The sequence below is a fragment of the Astatotilapia calliptera genome, chromosome 1 (assembly GCF_964374335.1).
Source record: "Astatotilapia calliptera chromosome 1, fAstCal68.1, whole genome shotgun sequence".
NCBI classification, from domain to species: Eukaryota; Metazoa; Chordata; class Actinopteri; order Cichliformes; family Cichlidae; genus Astatotilapia; species Astatotilapia calliptera.
Genome location: NC_137422.1, coordinates 8,173,737 through 8,193,419, shown reverse-complemented (window position 1 = coordinate 8,193,419; position 19,683 = coordinate 8,173,737). Strand labels below are relative to the sequence as shown.

Below are 19,683 nucleotides of genomic sequence, written 5' to 3'. Positions count from 1 at the left end.
ATTCTACAGGATCACAGTGTGAGTAGAAGTTGGTGAGAGCTCAGAATTTTCTTCCTTTTAGAATGAAACTAATCAGTGCATTGATGATCAACAAAACTGTTTCAAGAGCTAATTAAAGTTCCAGTTTTGAAATGTGACTTTCTTTTTAATTAATTTTACTCATAATGACCCTCCTTTAGCAGTGCACAGGGTTGGTCAAAACAGGCTAAATCACTTGTGTATCTTTTATATTCATTGCACCGAAGCAACAGCAAGCAAAACCAAAGCAGTGCTGCATTGAGATTATCTGACCTTTTGCAACACACTTCCACACCGTTCCCATTATAATTAAGCACTGGGGTGGCTCTGCTGTTTTCTGTGCACTGGCTGCTACTGTTCCCACAGCTACCAGAGTAGTCTGAAGGGATCGAGTATACCTGAGACCCTGTTTTCATGAGGACACACGTAGAAGCGAGGCATACGTCTGAAATGACAAAGAGGTCTCAAGAGCTCTACCACAAACAACAAGAGACAAAGTACACTTCCAGGATAGAAGGAGGCCATTTTCTAATCTTCATCTGCTCACATATAGCAGCAGTTCCTAATTTTTTGAGGACAGGACAACAACACACGCTTACTACTTAAAGAAAGTCTTTTTTTTGTACAAAATATTCCACAACTAGGGTTCAGAGAGGCATTACTGCCCCTCCCACACACACGCAGACACACAAATGCGAGTCCCTGTCTTGCTACCTCTATCACTGCTATATATATATATATATATATATATATATATATATATATATATATATATATATATATATATATATATATATATATATATATATTACACTGTTACTCTACTGATGCGATGTATATTGGAAAGAAGGTTTCGTCAGCTGGCTTAGCACTTTCACAAATACACGTCTAAAATATATGCACAAATAGCGACTACTAGGTTTTCAGACCTTAGAAGGTTAAATGGCCACGTTATCACCTTCTAGAGGAAGGCTAGACTACTCCTACGTTAGGAATGTGCTACTTTAAATTCTAGGACAATACAGCAGGAATACAACTTAATAAATAGACAAAGAGAGAGGGTATCACAAATGGTCCCTCGGGTTCAGAATGAAAAATAAACCCAAGTTTGTACCATACTGTAGAGTCATCTGAGGCCAAAGTGTATCTATGGAAAGTAGTAATCAGGATGCATTCGCTACTCTACCGGGATGTAAGAGGCACAAATTGCAGATCTTATAATCTATTTTTGACAAAGCAATAGCGACTGAGTGGAAGCCCATATGAATATACATATATACTGCTGGATAGGAACAAAATGTGATAACAGAGCAAATTGTGTTTTTTGTTTTCTTTCCAGGCAGTTGATATTATTTGTATTGCCGATGGAATTTTGTACACAGATGGAACCAAACAAAGATCCCCACTGAGCTCGTTGTGCCGTTTTTTGTTTTTGGGGGGTTTTTTTCTCTGTCGCTCAATTTTCTTTTTGTTTTCCTGTGTCTGCTTGCACCAAGATGATTCATTATCTGTACACACGAATTTGATGGCACGCACATACACTTAAACTCACGCGCGCACACACAGAGAAATACACACAACTCCATAGGGAGCAACTAGGGTGAGTCTAATATTGCAAGTGCAGTCTGAGCTGTGTCATTTTATGACACAATTTTTCTCTTGGAATAAAGATCCCTGGGAAGGGTTCTGGAGTAATCAGCGGTCATGTGTGGGAGGCAATGGTAGCCCATTAAGAGTGTACAAAGCAGCAGTGGAAGAGTAGACTCCACTTGGGCAGCTACTCCTCCCTGAGAGAAGAAAGGACATGATGCAGACATAAAGGAAGAAGAGAAGGAGCTTGTTTCCACATCCACGATAAAGCAAAGAAGACAAGAAGCAAAGAAGGCTTAAGTACAGAGCAGGAGAGAGAGAGAAGGGAGAAGACGTGGGGATGGAGACGATTCCCACCACCCACCAGTGCCTCCTACAGGGCTTGGAAGTGGTGGATGTGGTGCTGTCAGGATGGCTGCTACTGGTAAGAACCAAGCTGGAAGTCCTTGGGGGGCAGCTTGAGGCCCAGGGAGCTGGTTCCCAGTGGGTCGATCATGTTCTGGTAGCGTTCTCCACGGTGCTTCATCAGGAAAGGACCCCAGTCAGGCTGAGGGGAGCAGACCAGCTTCAGGCGCTGCATGACAACAGGAAACACAGAGCACTTACAGGTAGCGATAATACATGAACTGCTCTCTTTAACAAATGCTGGCCTCTTGTTAAATTACTTTTTTTTTGGCTTTTGCCCTGACTTTTAACACATTGATAAAGCTACTTCTTGCACATTTAACATGTCCATAAATATTCACAGCCTTTGCTCAATACTTTGTTGATGCACCTTTGGCAGGAAGTACAGCCTCAAATTTTTCTGAGTATGATTCTAAAAGCTTTGCACACATATTTTTTGTTCTTCTTCTTTGCAGAACCTGGTTGGATGGGGGAGCATCGGTGCACAGCCATTTTCTGATCTCTCAAGAGGTGTTCATTCAGCCAAACGGGACAGGCAGAAAAAAAAAAAAAAAAAAAAAAAAAAGGTGTTCATTCAAAGACATTCATAGAGTGGTCCTGAAGCCAATCTTTTGTTATCTTGGCTGCGTGTTGGGGTTCACTATTATTTTGGAAAATGAGCCTTCGTCCCTACCCTCACCTATGGCCACGAGCTGTGGGTAGTGACCGAAAGAACGAGATCGCGGATACAAGCGGCAGAAATGAGCTTCCTCCGAAGGGTGGCTGGCCTCTCCCTTAGAGATAGGGTGAGAAGTTCGGCCATCCAGGAGGGGCTCAGAGTAGAGCAGCTGCTGCTCCACATCGAAAGGAGCCAGCTGAGGTGGTTCGGGCATCTGACAAGGATGCCCCCTGGGCGCCTCCTGGGTGAGGTGTTCCAGGCATGTCCCACTGGGAGGAGGCCCCGGGGCAGACCCAGGACACGCTGGAGAGATTACATCTCTCGGCTGGCCTGGGAACGCCTTGGTATTCCCCCGGACAAGCTGGAGGAGGTGGCTGGGGAGAGGGAGGTCTGGGCCTCTTTGCTTAGGCTGCTGCCCCCGCGACCCGACCCCGGACAAAGCGGATGACGATGGATGGATGGATGGATGGATGGATGAGCCTTCAGTTAATGAGATGGGACCAAGAACTACATGTGGACAGGTGTGTACCTTTCCAAATCATGTCCAATCAACTGAATTACCACAGCTGGACTTCAGTTAAGTTGTAGAAACATCTGAAAGATCAGCGGTGGAAACAGGAAGGACCCGAGCTCAATTTTGAGTGTCATGGCAAAGGCTGTGAAGATTTGTGTATGTGCTTCATTTTGTTTGATTTTTAATAAATTTGCAAAAATTTCAAGCAAACTTTTTGACTTTGTCACTATGGGGCATTGTGTGCAGAATTTCGAGGTGAAAAAGGATTTGACACTGTGATGATTACGCGTTAATTATGATCAAGAAAAGCAAAGCAAATCAAATGTAGCGTTAGAGGTGTGTGATAGAGGCTGCTGTCAGATACAGAGCGCACAAAGATGTTAGACCAGAAAGGCCCGTTCGTCATCATCATCATCCATTAATCAAAGCATTTTAAAGAGACCCACAAGACTCCCAGAAAAAATGTTCAAATTAATACTCAGCCTGCAGCCTTCCTCTCTCTGCTAATGAGCGAAGGATGAGACTATTGATTTCCTCGACAGTGCGCGCGCCTGTGTGTGTGTGTGTGTGTGTGTGTGTGTGTGTGTGTGGGCGTGAGAGAGAAAGAGACAAAGATGCATGTGGGACAGTGTGTGCGTAGCAGACAAACCCAAAACATTACGTGACAGTTTTATCACAATTATTACCTCGATGATGGTGCCGGGGGCCAGGTGCATCTTAATGACGAACATGATGGGGATCCAGATTACAGAGCAGATGACCATGAGCCAGCCCATAACCATGGACCAGGTGGGGTAGGTGTAGTCCTCATATGTCATCACCTTCCACTGGTAGAGACTCAGCCCCAGGATGCCCTGCACACGCCCGGAAATCCGAGAAACATTTGTTAGATGAAATGTCACAGCACGGTATTTCAACTGCTGTTACCTGATGCTGCTCAACTGTGCAGTGATTGTCAGCACTGACTGGTATGGACTGTGTAGTAGCTTAACTGCACTGACCTCAGGGTCCAAGGCTAAAACTTTGTCTGCTGTTCTATATCAATGAGAAAATTAGATCTTTAGTTGTATTATATGCAGAGAGTACAAAAACAGGAAAGGCAGGAGTGGGTCGGGGGGGTGGAAAAAGTATAAAAAAGTGAATTTGGTTTGAAAGGATTAGAATAAGACCAAAAGGAATACAAACAGAGAAAAAATGGCAGACAGAACTAGGTTAGCCGGAGGCTGTGCATCAATGAGCTCCCGGAGGAAATGTGATCTCGAGAGAGAGAGAGAGAGAGAGCAGCAAGATGGCCAGCCGCCTCGACTGCTGCTCCATTTGTCATCGTCACCTCTGCTTTGGAGGCACAGTAGTTTCCATTACGACTACTAACATTAATGCTGGCCAGTGTCCAGCTCTTACGTGCCTTTGTAGTGAACTTCGACTACACAGAATTCTACGTAAAGACTCTCAGCTTTACAGAGACAGGTTTCTTTGGAGATATGTGTATACTCTCTACTGATCATGTACATGTTCAGTGCAGATCAAACGCTGACACATTTGGAATTTGGCAGCTTCAGTTTTGAAATGACAATCAACGTGAGAACCTGTGACATGACGGGAATGTGAAGGAGGAAATAATTTTTCGATTTCTGAGTACAGGAGCAATTTCTCCTCTGTTCCTTTATGATTGCAAATCAATGAACTTGAAAGAAGACAGTGAAAATAGAGGCATTTTGGGCTGCACATGTTCATATGTGCCCATGTGTACGAGTGTCTGTGTGCGTGTGTGTGTGTGTGTGTGTGTGAGCGTGTGTGTGTGTGTGTGAGTGAGTGTGCGTGTATGCGCATACCAGGGAATGAGATGAGCAAAAACAAACATACCGTCAGAATGGTTGGAGTCACAAAGGCCCAGCACAGTCTCCAGAATCGGTTTGGCTGGAAACCAATCATCATTTCAATGTCCTCACAAAACCTCTGTAGGCCTGCAAAGGAAGAAGAAAAAAGAGAAGAAATAAAAGAAGAGAAATGGGTGGTTTCCAGAGAGAAGGCATGGAGTGTGACCTGGGTTTGATAACGTCCCTTTAAAAAAAAGGATCGGTAAATTCAATCTGTCCTTATGAGCACATGTGAATGCGTTTCTGTGGTCCCTGGAAAAAGTGAGTGAGCAGATGGCTTCATTCCTCTGCCTTTATTGACGGATAACTGTGAGTGACATGAAGTGGCAGAGTCACACAATCATTTCAATATGTCACCTGCACTGATGACAAACTGGAGGCGAGCTTTGCTTCTTGGTAACAGCCTTCTGATACACACCTGAGCTCTCTGCCTGTGTGTGTGACAGAGACTTGTGCATTACAACAGAGACTCCTAGTGGTCACCGCAGGATTAACAAGTGAGAATTCGTTTCCAGCACGAAGGAGCTTTGGACGATTGTCCCCTTTTGCAGATACGCATAATTGAGATGCAGAAACCCGTTATTTTAACTATGCTGTTCTTTTCAGTTTGATTTTTTTTCTTGTTAAAACTGCTACAGCCTGAAGATATTTTGATTTTATCTGTTTTACTATGACAAAGGATTTTAAGTTCAGGAATAGAAATGCCTCAAAAACCACCAACATTCTCTGCTGCACCCTGCACTGACAGTAATATTTTAGGGTCTCTCGGCTGATTATACAGTTTGGCCCTGCTGTCTGTGGAAATGTGTCACAGAAGCAAAGTCAAAGCAAAGAAATTACACACACAATATCAGATATCTAGATTTTCAGAAGAGAAAGGTATTCTTGCATTTATTATTCTATTATATGCACATGCCTCTCTGAACACACAATCAAACTGGCACTGGCTTTTTATGTAAGAAATACAAATGAAAAAAAAGTGGGTATAGGTATGTCACCTATTGGTTTGACTGAAAAAACAACAGACTTATAAAATAACAACTTGGCAACCGTAAGTTTGCCCAAAAGGCCATGAAATCATCAGAGAAGTATTCACTAGATCAAATTTAATCTGTCCTTATGATCTTATCTGTCTACATTTGCAACCAGAGCAGTCGCCCCCTATTGACCATTAAACAGAATGCAGATTAAAGGTACTGTCTGTGGAAAGAAAAAATCACAGCTGTGACTTCACATGCTGAACCTAGAGTGGCCTTAAAGTGAGCTTTCATGGCAGCTCGTGTACTTACCATAGAGGTACGAAATCCCCACCAGCTCAAAGATAGCAATGATGACCAAAGAATAGGAGGCCGCAAACGTGTCCACCAACTGGAGCATGTACATCCCACTCTGTAACAAACACACACACACACACAGAAAATATTACAAAATCTATTCAGCCTTCATCCTGCAATGTCATCCCTCCTGTCACCCGACACTTGGATTTGTCCACGGTCACAACTTCCTTTTAATAAGACTCAGCCTACTGTTCCAATCATTGCACCTGACATCTGAAGGCCAGAACTTTGCTTGACATGCAGAAAAATTGGCATTGTATTCAAAGTCAGAGTCAAGGAGAATCAAGGTGCAAGGAGAATGCTCAAGTATCCACTGTGAACCCAGAGTGCAGCAGAGCACATACCTCTGTGATCATGGGAAATCCCAGGATGAAGAAAGAGACGCAGCAGACCAGGGTGAAGATCGGCTTGTGTTTCCTCAGGTATTTGGGGTACTCATCTGACACAGAGGTGACTATGGTCTCGATGGTGGCAAACTGGGATGGAGATGAGAAGGGGGGAATATTAAAGAGAACTAGGGAGGAAATGTGTTTAACCATGGCAGATGTTTAATAAACACATTGTTCAAACATTGCATTTTCTGAAAACAATCGCCAACTCTTTATGATTCCTATTTAATATTAATACTTTTGGCAACAGCTTACAGTAATCCTGCTTGGCTCCACTACAGAATCACTAACAATTGTCCACCCAGGCCAGGGCGTAGCAGCAATTCCACTAAATAAAAAGCCTCAAGTCAGCAAGTTTACCTCATCTGAATCCAAGCGGCCGCTGCTGTCATAACTTTAGCATCCAGCATTTGTCTTCGGTTCATCCAATAAACACATAATTTCATTTATTTCGCAAACAAATAAAGAACATTATTCTAACCCTGAGCAGAAGAACTTCTGAAAACAAATAAGTATGAAGGATTTAGTTTACAATGGATAGACTTTGATAGGATGAGCCTGTCTAGAGAATTGCAAATGTAACATGATGGTAAAAGGGACTCGGAACCCAGAGGACAGCAGCGGATGAATACATAAACATGAAAATTGAGCGAGGGTTGTATAGTGTGTGCGTATGCATAAGTTTATTGTAGAAATGGCGCTGCCATCAAGCTATCTGTCACTTCCCCACTTCTTCCTTTTCCTCCTGAGCTCCCAAAACTAATTTCCCGTCAACATCCCAAGCCTATTACTGCTGAGCTGCGTTCCACGACAAAACCACAGCAGCAGCACTCTCCTCTGTGCTGCTGCTGCCAAGGCAAAGTAACATCATCATTTACTGTTACTGTTTACTTGTGTCTTAATGCACCACTGTGCCCTCTGCTCCTCTGCTCAGCTCAGGAGCATCACAATGCACTTGAAGGAGTTTGTGTTTTATCAGGAACTGTTTACCCAGGATCATGGCGGGAGGTGCTCTGGACTTTAAAAACATCCCGAAGACGAAAAGTGTTTGTTCGCTGAAGCTGCGTGAGGCATAACTCAGCGCAGTAACCGATATCATGGCTAGTGGGTCCAAATGAAACCATTTTGGGTTCTTTTAGGAAAACATAGTGCTGACATGGAGCAATAATATAGTCAGTTTGAAGTTTTTCAGTATACTTGTCTTTCACTTTTACATTTATGGATCTCCTTTTTAAAATGTAAAGGCACAGGCCACTTTGTAAGCTATTGCTTTTTGACACAAAAATCTAACCATCCAATCATGTGGCAACAACTGTTCAAAACAACCTGCGGAAGTTCAAACCTAGTGATGCTGATGCTGAATGAAGCTGTCATGTTAAAATCTCTGAGAAATGTTTCCAGCAACTTGTTGAATTCATGAAAAATTAAAGCAGTCCTGAAGGGAAAAGGGGCCCAAAACTGATGTACTGCATTTTGAGTAAAATGCAAATGAAAAATATAAAAACAATGGTTTATTTACACGCTTAATTAATCATTAAGGAAAATAAGCTTGGTATGAACTGAAAGTATACTAATCCATTCAGTATTATTTGGTCAGCTTCCATTAAATGTAATGTTTTACATTATCCACTGAGAATTTTGGACATAAACATTTTTAATGTAGAATAGCTTCCTGAAAATGAATTATATCTTAAATCTGTGCAGTTATTGTTGGTATTCTCCACACTCCATATGCTCAAACTGCAGCTGGAGTGGTTTTATTAATATTACGATTGATCTTTCCATCATTTCTGTGATGGAATGGTTAACAAAATGAATTCTTATCACCCACAGTGTAAAGCACTGTGTTCACATATCACATTTGATTGTTGTTTTTACTTCCTGATGTTGCTCCAAGACTTTAAGGTCAACCTAGTTTCACTCACTCCAATCACACAGACTCCCCTCTGTTCAAGTACCTGGAGAGCTCAGGCACTTCAGGTGAAATCAGTCACAGCGGGTGCTGTGCATTTGTAATTATGTTAATTGGGTCAATGTGTGCAGTGTGCAGTGTTTATACATCAGCTACCAAACCCAAATGTTAACCTCGGAGCAAACAAAAGTCAAGAGACTCGTGTTTCTGACTGTCACAAACTTTGAGATCTTCAGCAAAATTAAAACAAAGTGGGCCTGAATACCTACCACAGCAGAAACAGATCATTTACCTGACAGACCAACGTCTCACGACACCTCGTTTACAAACACATTACACATTAAAAATGAACACTGGCATCAAGGTCGAGATTGGTTTCCCTAATCTTGACCCTTGAACGAAACAACCTCCCCTCACTGCGCTTTTTATTCATATTTTTTATATTAATTATTGCTTGAAAATGTTTACAATTATCCCCAACTCTGCACTTCACAGAGCTTTTTAGCCATTATCAGCTCATTTTTTCATTTTATGTTTTAAGTGACACACAACTGGACTATACAAGCTTTGGCAGAAAGAGACTACTAAATATTCCTTTTGTATTTATAAGTTATATTCGTTAATAAAGAAAATCAAACTTTGTGCTCCTCGTTTGTGCTTGTAATTTTAAAAAAAACGAATATTTTAACATTCTTGTAATCTTGCTCAGAAGTGAGAGTGTCACTTTTTCTTAAATACGTGTTGCCCTCAAGCCTTTTCTCCCCATTTCTCCTTCTTGCCTCCATCTCAGTTGGGACGCACTAAGATGTGAGGAAACAGGGCGAGGAAGACAATCAAAGACGAACACACTGAGAGATGAGGTGAGAGATGTTTCTCTCAAGCACAAGAACAAGATCATCTCATCCTCTACGCAAACACTGTGGTGGACAAGAGGGTGATGATTGGTTTCATAGGTAGTGTGGAGCTCTTCTGCCACCAACTGGCTAAAAAAAAAAGGAAACTCTTTTCTTGTTTGCATGTCTTGCTCAGATTCGGGTAAGAAGATTGACATCATCTTTAGCAGATGGAGAGCTTGTGCAGGATTTTACTCCAGCAGTAGAGCAAAGACTAAAAGTGATGTTTCATGTTCTTTAACATGTAAGTTCAAATAGAGTTACTTAAAAGTCATTTTATGGGCAAATTGTTTGCCTGTTTCCAGCTATAACTTCCAAATGCCATAGCTCATATTTAAACTTGGAACTTGATTTTTTTTTTCATTAGTATTAAGAGGATGTAAAGGTTACCATAGTATCCAGGCCAAGGGTCAGGAGCATAAGGAAAAAGATGATTGCCCAGAAAGGAGACAGGGGAAGTCTGGTCAGAGCCTCTGGATACACCACGAAAGCTATACCTGGACCTAACACACACACACACACACACACAGACAAACATATATACTACATGTATGGTATTTCAATAGGAATACATAGACACTGTCTCAAGTGCAGATAAAAGCGGTGCTGACCTCATGCTACTGCCGGCCAGTTTGGGAGCTTACCTTCATCAGCCACCTTCTCTATTGGCACCTTTAACTCATGTGCCATAAAACCAATGACAGAGAAGATGACAAACCCAGCAAATATACTGGTGGCGCTGTTTGTGCATGTCACTATGATAGTGTCCCTGCAATGAAAAGGAAAACAAGAAGAGAAAGGAGAAACGTGAAGTGAGCAAATATATTTGTTGTGACTTCAAGAGTTTTTAAGTATTTAAAACATAGAAATATGAATATGAAAACTGTCCAGTGGTGCCAAAGTCCTTCTAGAACCAGGTCTCGGGATGAGGAAGCCATCTTGCAACGTCTCTTGGCACTTATTTGGGCGGTTATTTTGAAGCATTGCCTAAATTCATTTGAATTAAAATGATCACTGGAACATAAAAATCTCATTACCATCGAGTCAAATTGGATTTTTTGTTTATTAATGTTTGCCAACTTTGCCACAGAGTAATGATTTGAAAAGCTTTTCATAAGAAGTCAAACTTCTTTCACCATCTTTACGGCAACTGAATTCTCAAACATTTCATCGATCTGAGTGTCACATCCCTCTGATAATGTCTCTGATGCTCTCATACTTAGAGCCCTGTCTTGTGTACAACATTTAAAAAACACAATTGGCAAATATATAATAGTGGATAATACTACTAAGCTTTCATTTATAGTAATGAACCATGTGTATATTCAGTTAATGTGCAGATATTGTGACTGCATGGAGTAAATATATATATATATATATATATATATATATATATATATATATATATATATATATATATATATTTCTTGTGAATCAAAAAAGTTTCACACATTTAGGCTTTTGCATTTTTTTTCTTCAAATGCTGTGGATTACTTTAGCGATAAAACAAAGCACAGGAAGAACAAATTGAGAGAAAATGAAAGAAACAGCTTGCTGCAAAAAGTCACATTTATTACTGACATTTCATCCTACCAGACATTCAGACACATTCAGACATAGCGTCATGCATCTGTGGTGACAGGTGGAATTTGTCTGCCAGAAGCATAGTTTACCTTTTATGTGTTTACCTGTAGCAGTTATTGTGGAACTTATTGTAAGAAGACAGCGTGATGAGGCCGCCCCAAGCAGCCGACAGGGAGAAGAAGATCTGAGTGGCAGCGTCTTTCCACACCTAAGGGAGAGAGGAGCAGCTGCAGGAGAAGGGCAAGAACTGGAAGGCCTCTTTTCTGTCTGTACTTTAGTGTTTGTAGAATTCAGTGAGGAAATTCTGGTTACCTTTGCATCATTTAGTTTCTCCCATTTTGGTGTGATAAAGTAGAGGATGCCGTCAGCCGCACCGGGGAGGGTCACTCCTCTGATCAGGAGGATGACGAGCACCACGTAAGGGAACGTGGCGGTGAAATACACCACCTAATGAGAAAAGAAAAGAAATGAGCAACATCAGCACACACACACACATGCAAAGATAAAACAGTTTTTTTCATAAAACGGTCAAAGTCAGTAAACTTTGTAAGATCATTTATATCCCTCTCTTTGTGTGTGGACTTTTAAACATTTAGTTTTTCAAGAGTTAGCTGTTTCTCATCAAAAAAAAAACACTATTATTAACATATATATTAGGATTATATTAGGATCACTTTTGATCCAGATTGTGCTGCAAACAGGAATTTGTACACTAAAAAAATCCCAAGTTTACAATTATTACAGAAAAACCTCTGACACAGGCCTGAAGCTCCACTCCACAGTGACAGGCTTATGTGTGCTGCAGCTCATCTCTATGTCCACCAGAGGGCACCACAATACAACAATCGCAACTTTATTCAGTTTCTGGGTGTTGTTTTGGTCTGAGACCATAAGACTGTCTTTTTAAAGCAGCTCTAACATTCACCTGGGCTTGAACAGCATTTTATATATTTATAAATTATATATTTATGTATTTATTTTTTCCTTCTTTTGCTTTCTTTAAACTAAGAAAATAGCTTTCAGTTATTTTAAGTAACATTTAAGTATTTCTTACGAGAGAAAAAAACTCAAACACGGAGTTTAAAAGAATCGCTGTGAAGTAGATAATTTATTAAACACAATATAATGCACTTGTTTTGCGTTTCTCTAGACTCTGGGTATTTGCATATGAAATTTTTCTTGGAAATAAACTCAGATCTGCGTTATTTTTACATTTTTGGAAATGACAGTTTTTCCTCATAAAAGGTTGTGTGTCACATACTTCATCACTAGGTGGCGATATTATCATTAAAGGGAACGCAATCAAAGGAAAACTAATAGCAGCATGTCTTCTGAGCTTCAAACTTCAAGCAGAAAGACATCGGAAGGCAGGTTTTAGTTTTGTTTTTAGTTTGTTACCTTTCCCGATGACTTGATTCCTTTGGCTAAAGAGGCGTAGACAATGAGCCAGGCCAAGAAGAGACAGCCGGCCAGAGGCCAGCGGATGTCTCCTGGATATTCAATCCCTTTGGAAATGTGCAGCACATTGTACCTGCAGGTGTTATTCAAACAGAAAGGTTAAGTCTAAAAAACAAAAAACAATGCAGATCAAAAGTTCATGCTGACACTTTTTGTTTTTGTTTGTTTGTTTGTTTGTTTGTTTTTTCATTTTGCCGAGTCATTTATTACAGAGTCCCAAACATGTCAGAGGGTCTGCCAGAGATGTAAGATTTATGTAAGTTGGTTTTTTTTGCCCAACTTTTGACACAAATCTCCATAAATCATCATTAATTATATATTGCGAGGATAGCCTCGTTGTGTTTAAAGATATTAAGCTGAATGAGTGCAATAAGAGAGAACTACAAAGTCTCTGTACAGTTTTTTCCTTGTATATGGAAAACAGTACGATTACCCCACTCCGGACTTGATTTCTTTCCTTCTGCTTTTTCTGTCTTTATATTGTTGTTAAAGTGTACATAAACATGTTTTCATAAAATGCTGCAGGACTTTTTATTATTATTATTGTGCTGTACTTTTTTGTACATTTTTGAGATTATTTTTGCAGTGTTTTACGTGAATATCTCCTATGTGGGTGATTTTGTGGGGTATGAAATTAAAAGATTAATTTGTGGCTTCAGGCAACTATCTGGACATGTACTTGTGTGTTGTCACATTAAAAGGAAATGCAAAATGTAAAACAAGAAGATATAAAACTAGAATTATTAGGAATAAACCTTATCTAAGTGTCCATGAACTTTTTACTGAAGCAAAATGATCACTTTTTTGATGGCTTGAGAACTGCAGAGAATGGTTTTAAAAAAATATCAGATTCTGTCTTTCATCCAGTCATAAATGTATTTTTTTTTTTTAATCTGGCTAAAAGTGTATAGATCTTTTTTTCAGGAATTGAAAACAACATTTTATTTTGGCCAGAGGATTCACTCACTTGAAGTATTCCTCGCTGGGGCTGACATATGTCTTGTTTCCATCCATACTCATGTTTAGCAGCTTTGTCAGGTTTCCCGCTGTGTTTGCCAACGTGCAGAAAGTGGAGTTCTTGATGGACGTGATGTTTCTGTCCCGCAGGATGCATGAGTCTGTTCCAATCAGAAATCAATACACGTCAGCTTGGAGAGGCTGGCAGAGAGCTGCTGTGGGACACAACTTACTGCCCGCTCAGGTACACACTCTGAATTGGGGTGAAGAGATGGATGTGAGTAAGAAGTGGGAGGAAAAGGCCAGATGGATACAGTGTACAGTGTAGTGTAGCCTCACTGGAAACTTCTTCCACTTGTATTTGTTAAAATCCTGCACTGCTGAATATGATTAAATAAATGTTTCTGAGCCCTGTTCTCACTATTTATATTTTTTTTTCATGCAAACAAGGTAGACAGAAGTAGGTTTAAGCTTTTTATATGACTCTATTTTCAGTCATTTCAAGCTTAATGATTAATGGGCCTTAATGATTCAGGACGTTTTTTTAATTGCGCTTTGCACACTTGTGCAACTCGTTGTTGTTGTTGTTTTTTTGTTGTTGTTGTTGTTGTTTGTTCGTTTTTTGGAGGGGGGCACTCAGTGGACAACATGCGATGACATGACATGAATCCTTTATGACCCTAGGCCACAAATATAGCTTTAAAAATTACATTGTAGTGTAATATTACTCCATATACATATTTTAATATATCCACATCTCTTTGGCATAAAAGGGAAACATTAAAGTATGCATATAACAGATTATTTTTGCAGAGCTTGTGCATTGCATTGCAAACCTGTTCAGACCTCGCTCACCCACACGATAAAATCATATATGTAAACACATTAACATACGTCAGGCTACATAGTTCACGTTTTTGCTCCCTCTTGTCTGCTTCATCATTCAAAAGACGCAGACATGCAGACCCGAATAGGCCTTCCCGTTTCATCCAGCAGGGGTCAGTCTCGGGCTCACTGCAGCACTGCAGCAGCTCAGCCTGTACAGTAAATTTGTCAAGCAAGCAGTTTTTGTGCTGAATTCACAGAATCGCTAAAGGCAAATATTACACAAAGTGAAGCCTCTTTCGACTTTTATTCGATGCAAATCGACGCCAAGACGCCTTCGATTCTCCGCTTTTATGTTTTCTTTGCTAAAATATAATTTTATCCACAGTTTAATTCAGTGTCAGACCACTAACAGGCTGCTTCTGCCCCATGCTGCAGCTTTAAAACATGAAGCAATGCTTTAATCTGACAGAATCACACAAAAGAATAATCGAAGATATAAATATAGCGTGTTTCAGGTGGGATTTTATCTCCCTGGGGCCTTCATCCCCTACTTTACTGGTCTCTAACAATCCAACCGGATCATATAGAAAACAAACTGGGTGCTCTTAAGTTTAAGTATTTTTCAGAGTGAAACGCCGCAGAGATCACAGGTCAGTATTCATTATACTGCAGGACACCTTAGCTGAGGGAGGCATGACGCATTGCGTATTGTGGAGAGTGGGGTGCTTTTCTAGTGTGTGTGTGTGTGTATGTGTGTGTGAAGGTGTGTGTCTTACCTAACAGCAGCATGTCTTTGTCCTTACATTCCACCGTGTTCCACTCATTCCTACAGTTAGCCCATGGCAGTGAGCCCTTCAACGAAGCGAACAGGTAGTACAGTGTCCAGCACATTATAATATTATAGTATATGGCTATCAAGACAGATATTATCAACATGGCAATCCCGCAACCTAAAATAAATAAATGAGACGAAATAGATAAATTACTCTTAAGGAAAGTGGAGAACTCGTGATTATAAAATGTATTTATTTTTTATTTGGGTTTTATATGTTTATTTCTTTTTTATTTCTTTTTTTAAAATTATATTTCTTAAAGATGAGGAGATGGGCCAGTTTACCTTGCAGAGCGGGGATGCATTTCCACACTGACACTGGCCCTTGGCTTGCAAACTGGCCGAGGGAAACCTCCAACAAAAAGATTGGGATCCCAGCGATGCCCAGCATGGTCAGGTAGGGGATCAAAAAAGCTCCTGCGGGGAATTAAAGACCAGGCTACAGAGCGGAGTTTCAGAAGCACCAAAGTCTGAACCTAACTATAGAATAAAGTGAAAATCATCAAACGTGAAGTGTGTACTTGGCTGCTTCTAAAAAAAACATTCGGCATATGGGGAAAACATACGGCAGCTTTTAATGACTTCTGCAACATTTAAGGATATTATTTGATAATAACTCCTATATAAAGCAGTTATAACAAGGACAAGAATGCCAGTTAAAATAATGAGAGTCGATTTTGCTTGCGATGTAAGCACATTATATCTGCGCACCACCAGAGGAAATCCCAGCACTATAACCTATTTTTTAAATTCATTTTCAACATAGTTCTCTTAGCATTCGCATGCTTACAGGCCTAACAGGATAAAGGAATGAATGGGGCTAATTCCGGCCTTGACTGAAATTTTTATTTTATTATTTAAAACACACACACACACACATAAAGTCTTACCTCCCCCGTTTTGGAAGGCAAGATAAGGAAACCTCCACACGTTTCCCAGTCCCACTGCATAGCCAACCATGGACAGAATAAAATCCAGTTTATTAGACCAGTTTCCTCTGGCCTTATTCTCATCTCCCCCTTCGTCATCATCTTCGTTAACCTGAGGGGGGAAAACACTGACTGAGTCTCTAAAATGTTTTGAAAAAGTAATAATAATCTTTTTTTTTTTTAAGCTAAGTGTAACCACAAGAAGAAGCACTCAGGCTAACTCATCTCCCATCAACAAAAAGCATTCTCTAGTTTAAAAACAAATTATAAATACATAATTAAAAAGAGTAACTCATCATTCTGGTGGGAATTGTCCTTTACAGACAATAATATTACATGCTCACTGATCAAAGCGCGTTTTTTCCACATTCATCATGCTGACTGAAAATCTGGAACATTTTTATTTACAAAATGTTGACGAATCCGATCCAAAACACTTTTTTTGGGCCATCTACATTTTGTTCACTGTGTTCGTTATGTTTTAATTTTGTTCCGTTTTACACACGACAATCAGAATTCCATAGCGGCTCTCAAAGCTTACACACGTAACTCGTCTCATCCTCTGCTACGCTTAAGGGCCGTTACCTCCACCAAACACAAAAAATCTTCGTGGAATTTCATGCGGAGATTAAAAACATTTCCTGAGGATCGATTCAGGAGAACTTTTTTTTTTTTTTTTTACACAGCAGAACCTCATTTATCAGATTCAGGAAATAGACTGTGTTGAATATATAGATTCCGATTCACAAACATTGCGCTGCATGGGAATGTGTCTGTGTGTCTGCTTCTGTAAGTGTGAGCGTGTGAAATGGTAGGGGTGGTGGGGGATGCCCTCCTGGGGATTGGAAACAATCCGCAGTCTCCTGTAATACAGCGCTGTCTATCAGCCGGATAACACCTGGGCTTTTGGGCCATACCAAGTGTGGGCAGGGAACACCGAGAATACCGCGAGAGTATGATTCAGTTCTCTTTTTTTCATTAACCATGTTATCACCACCAAGCACAAATCAAGTTTAGAATTGTAACTAAAATAATAAGAAAAATAAAAAACACCGGAAACAGCCATAGGTTTATGTCTAAAGGGGCGATCTAATCGTGAATAAACAAAACAGCCCAGTGCGCGCGCTTTGTTTTCCTCATGTTTAGCTGACATAAGCGGTTTTTAAAGTTTTGATCAGACACCGCAGACTGCTGCAGAGCATCAGAACAGACGCTGCGCAAATCAAGGACAGCAAATAGCTCAGGGTCCACCCAAATTACAACACATGCGTGATTCAACCCGGTATCACTGCGAAGAGGTTCACCATAGTCTGTTACACCTGTGGGCGTTCCGCGCGCTTACAATCTTTGCATACTCTGAATGAACCACTCTCACTCCCAATACAGGCTTTCCCGAACCGGTGCATGAAAGAAAAATAACTAAATGAAGACCACGAACTATGTATCAGACAATACTGTTTAAGCATCCCGACAACGAACCCACGGTCTGTCCTCACAATGACGGTTCCCTCTTAAGATCCACTTTTAAAGAATCCTCTGATTCAGCTCAGAAGTTCTGGGGCTACAAATGAACAGCTTAACACGTCCGTCACAAATCAATGCCTGGGGTAGCTACCACATTTTTTTTAGAGTTCCACAGATTGTTATTCACAGCAGAGATATTACTAAAGGTCTGCGTGGCACTGTCCCCCTGTTTGGAGGCAGCAGGTTAATCCAGTCAGCTCTCCGATCAGCCACGAGCGGAAACACATCCACACCGCACCTGCCTCCACAGCGGCCGCCCTCCGTTAAGGTAACGGTTCATTTAGCTGACTTACCCCCGCCACGGTTCCAGGCTGAACAGACGTGTTCCCATCTGTTCCCAGTATGATGGTGGTCTGGCTCATAGACGTCCAGTTGCCTGCGGTGTTGTTCTGCTCAGCGGTGGCCCGGAGCGGGTCGCCGTACTGGGCGGACCCCCCGCGGGCCGAACCGATGGAATCCTTCCTCAAGGCCGAATTAACGGCAACGGATCCGGGGACGGCCGGCGGGGTGTTTTTAAACGTCCCGTATTCTTTATTGCTGTCCGGTTCCCCCGGTTTATTTTCCGCGGGACAAAAAGTGTTGCGCTCGTTACAAGGAGGCGGCGGCTGAGGCGCCGGGTGATGGCGAGGAGTGGACGGCGGGCACGCTGCCGTGTTGTCCGGTTTGTTTCCTGTAAGTCCCGCGGCTCCGTCGGACTGCTGCGCAGGGATGTAGCCGGTGGGAGCGCTGGCCGGTTGTTTGGCCATGTCTCTGTGGTCAGACAGATCCTGGAATATGGGAGCGACAGATCAGCGAGATAAAAGGAAAAAGCAGGGCAGAAACCATGAAACCAGCAGGCGTTTGCAGGCCATCGCTGCTCTGGGACTAAAAACAAACAAACAAACAAAAAATCATAATAAAAATTACGCTCTTTCCCTTTTCTGTTGTATGCTGTGGCTCTGGTCGCTCCATAGTTTCAGCTCAATGTCTGCCGGTGTGTGTGTGTGTGTGTGTGTGTGTGTGTGTGTGTGTGTGTGTGTGTGTGTGTGTGTGTGTGTGTGTGTGTGTGTGTGTGTGGAGAAAGTGCTTCTTGTGCTTGTTGGAGGGAGGGGGTTGCTTTTGCTTCTCCGGTTCTCGCTTTCTGCAAGATTCTTTAATTTTACGCCCCATTTCCCCCCTCATGTCATTCAGCCACACACATCCACTGATTTTTATGGGCAATAGACAAGCTGCTGCGGGTCTCTCGGTGGCTTCGCTCTCCCCGCAGGCATGCAAGATCGCCGGCGTTACCAGCGGTGAGCAGACCACGGGCGTGGAATTACAAATGACTCCCCTGAAATGTAACTTTGGGGGGGGGGGGGGGGGGGGGGGGGGGCAACAGGAATAAATCCTTAAAAGAAAAGAAAAATTACTGACCGGTTTGTTGTTTTCTTAGTTGTGTTTTTAGCGGGGGACTAACTACCTGGCTTCCGTTTAAGTCTGTAGAAAGCGAGTAAATTGAGAAAAAAAAGGTTACAAAAATAGACATGATCAACCAAATGTTAACTTTCCCATTGAAATCTTTCTCTAAAAACGGAAATAAAGAAATAAAAAGGTTAGGTGACACAGAAGAGAAAAGGCGGTTAAAGTTTTTCAGTGTGAAACCACAGCTGCATTTCAGCACCACGGACAGCTCGAGCGCCTGAAAGCGTTAAACAGTGCCCCCCTGCAAGAAAAGTGCCAGATTAGCATAAAAACAGAAGAGAATACACTCAGATGACAGAGGATAGATAGATGAAACTGCAGGAGAATAGTTACACGAATTAGTTTGGAACACTTACCATTTTTTGCAGAGCTCTGCCAGCAGGCTGGAAACAGCTGTAAAGGGAAAAAAAACCCGATGAGGAGACGACTAGAAGCGGACTGGTTGTAGCTCCGCAAAGTACCAACTGCAAAGCTTTTCTATAGCTCCGTGGGAAAGAGTGGGGTTTGCGTCAGTGCAGAGCAAGGTGCCCTTCCT

At 41.5% G+C, this 19,683-nt stretch overlaps 2 protein-coding genes across 2 annotated transcripts; both read right to left on the bottom strand.

The window, feature by feature from the left end:
- Positions 1-806: 806 nt before the first annotated feature.
- LOC113027963 (sodium- and chloride-dependent glycine transporter 2) lies at positions 807-15,356 on the bottom strand. The gene is made up of 12 exons (XM_026177840.2): positions 15,197-15,356; positions 13,603-13,753; positions 12,576-12,708; positions 11,490-11,624; positions 11,282-11,385; positions 10,238-10,362; positions 9,984-10,096; positions 6,744-6,875; positions 6,352-6,451; positions 5,049-5,149; positions 3,872-4,039; positions 807-2,182 (listed from the first exon to the last, which is right to left on the bottom strand). Exons 1-12 carry the CDS (start codon positions 15,354-15,356, stop codon positions 2,027-2,029), a joined length of 1,578 nt encoding a protein of 525 aa, XP_026033625.2. The 3' UTR covers positions 807-2,026.
- Positions 15,357-15,444: 88 nt separating this feature from the next.
- LOC145430161 (uncharacterized) lies at positions 15,445-18,921 on the bottom strand. Its single transcript, XM_080304687.1, has 3 exons — positions 17,999-18,921; positions 16,143-16,293; positions 15,445-15,669 (listed from the first exon to the last, which is right to left on the bottom strand). The coding sequence occupies exons 1-3, from the start codon at positions 18,449-18,451 to the stop codon at positions 15,464-15,466; spliced, it is 810 nt and encodes a 269-aa protein (XP_080160813.1). The 5' UTR covers positions 18,452-18,921; the 3' UTR covers positions 15,445-15,463.
- Between the last annotated feature and the right edge of the window lie 762 nt (positions 18,922-19,683).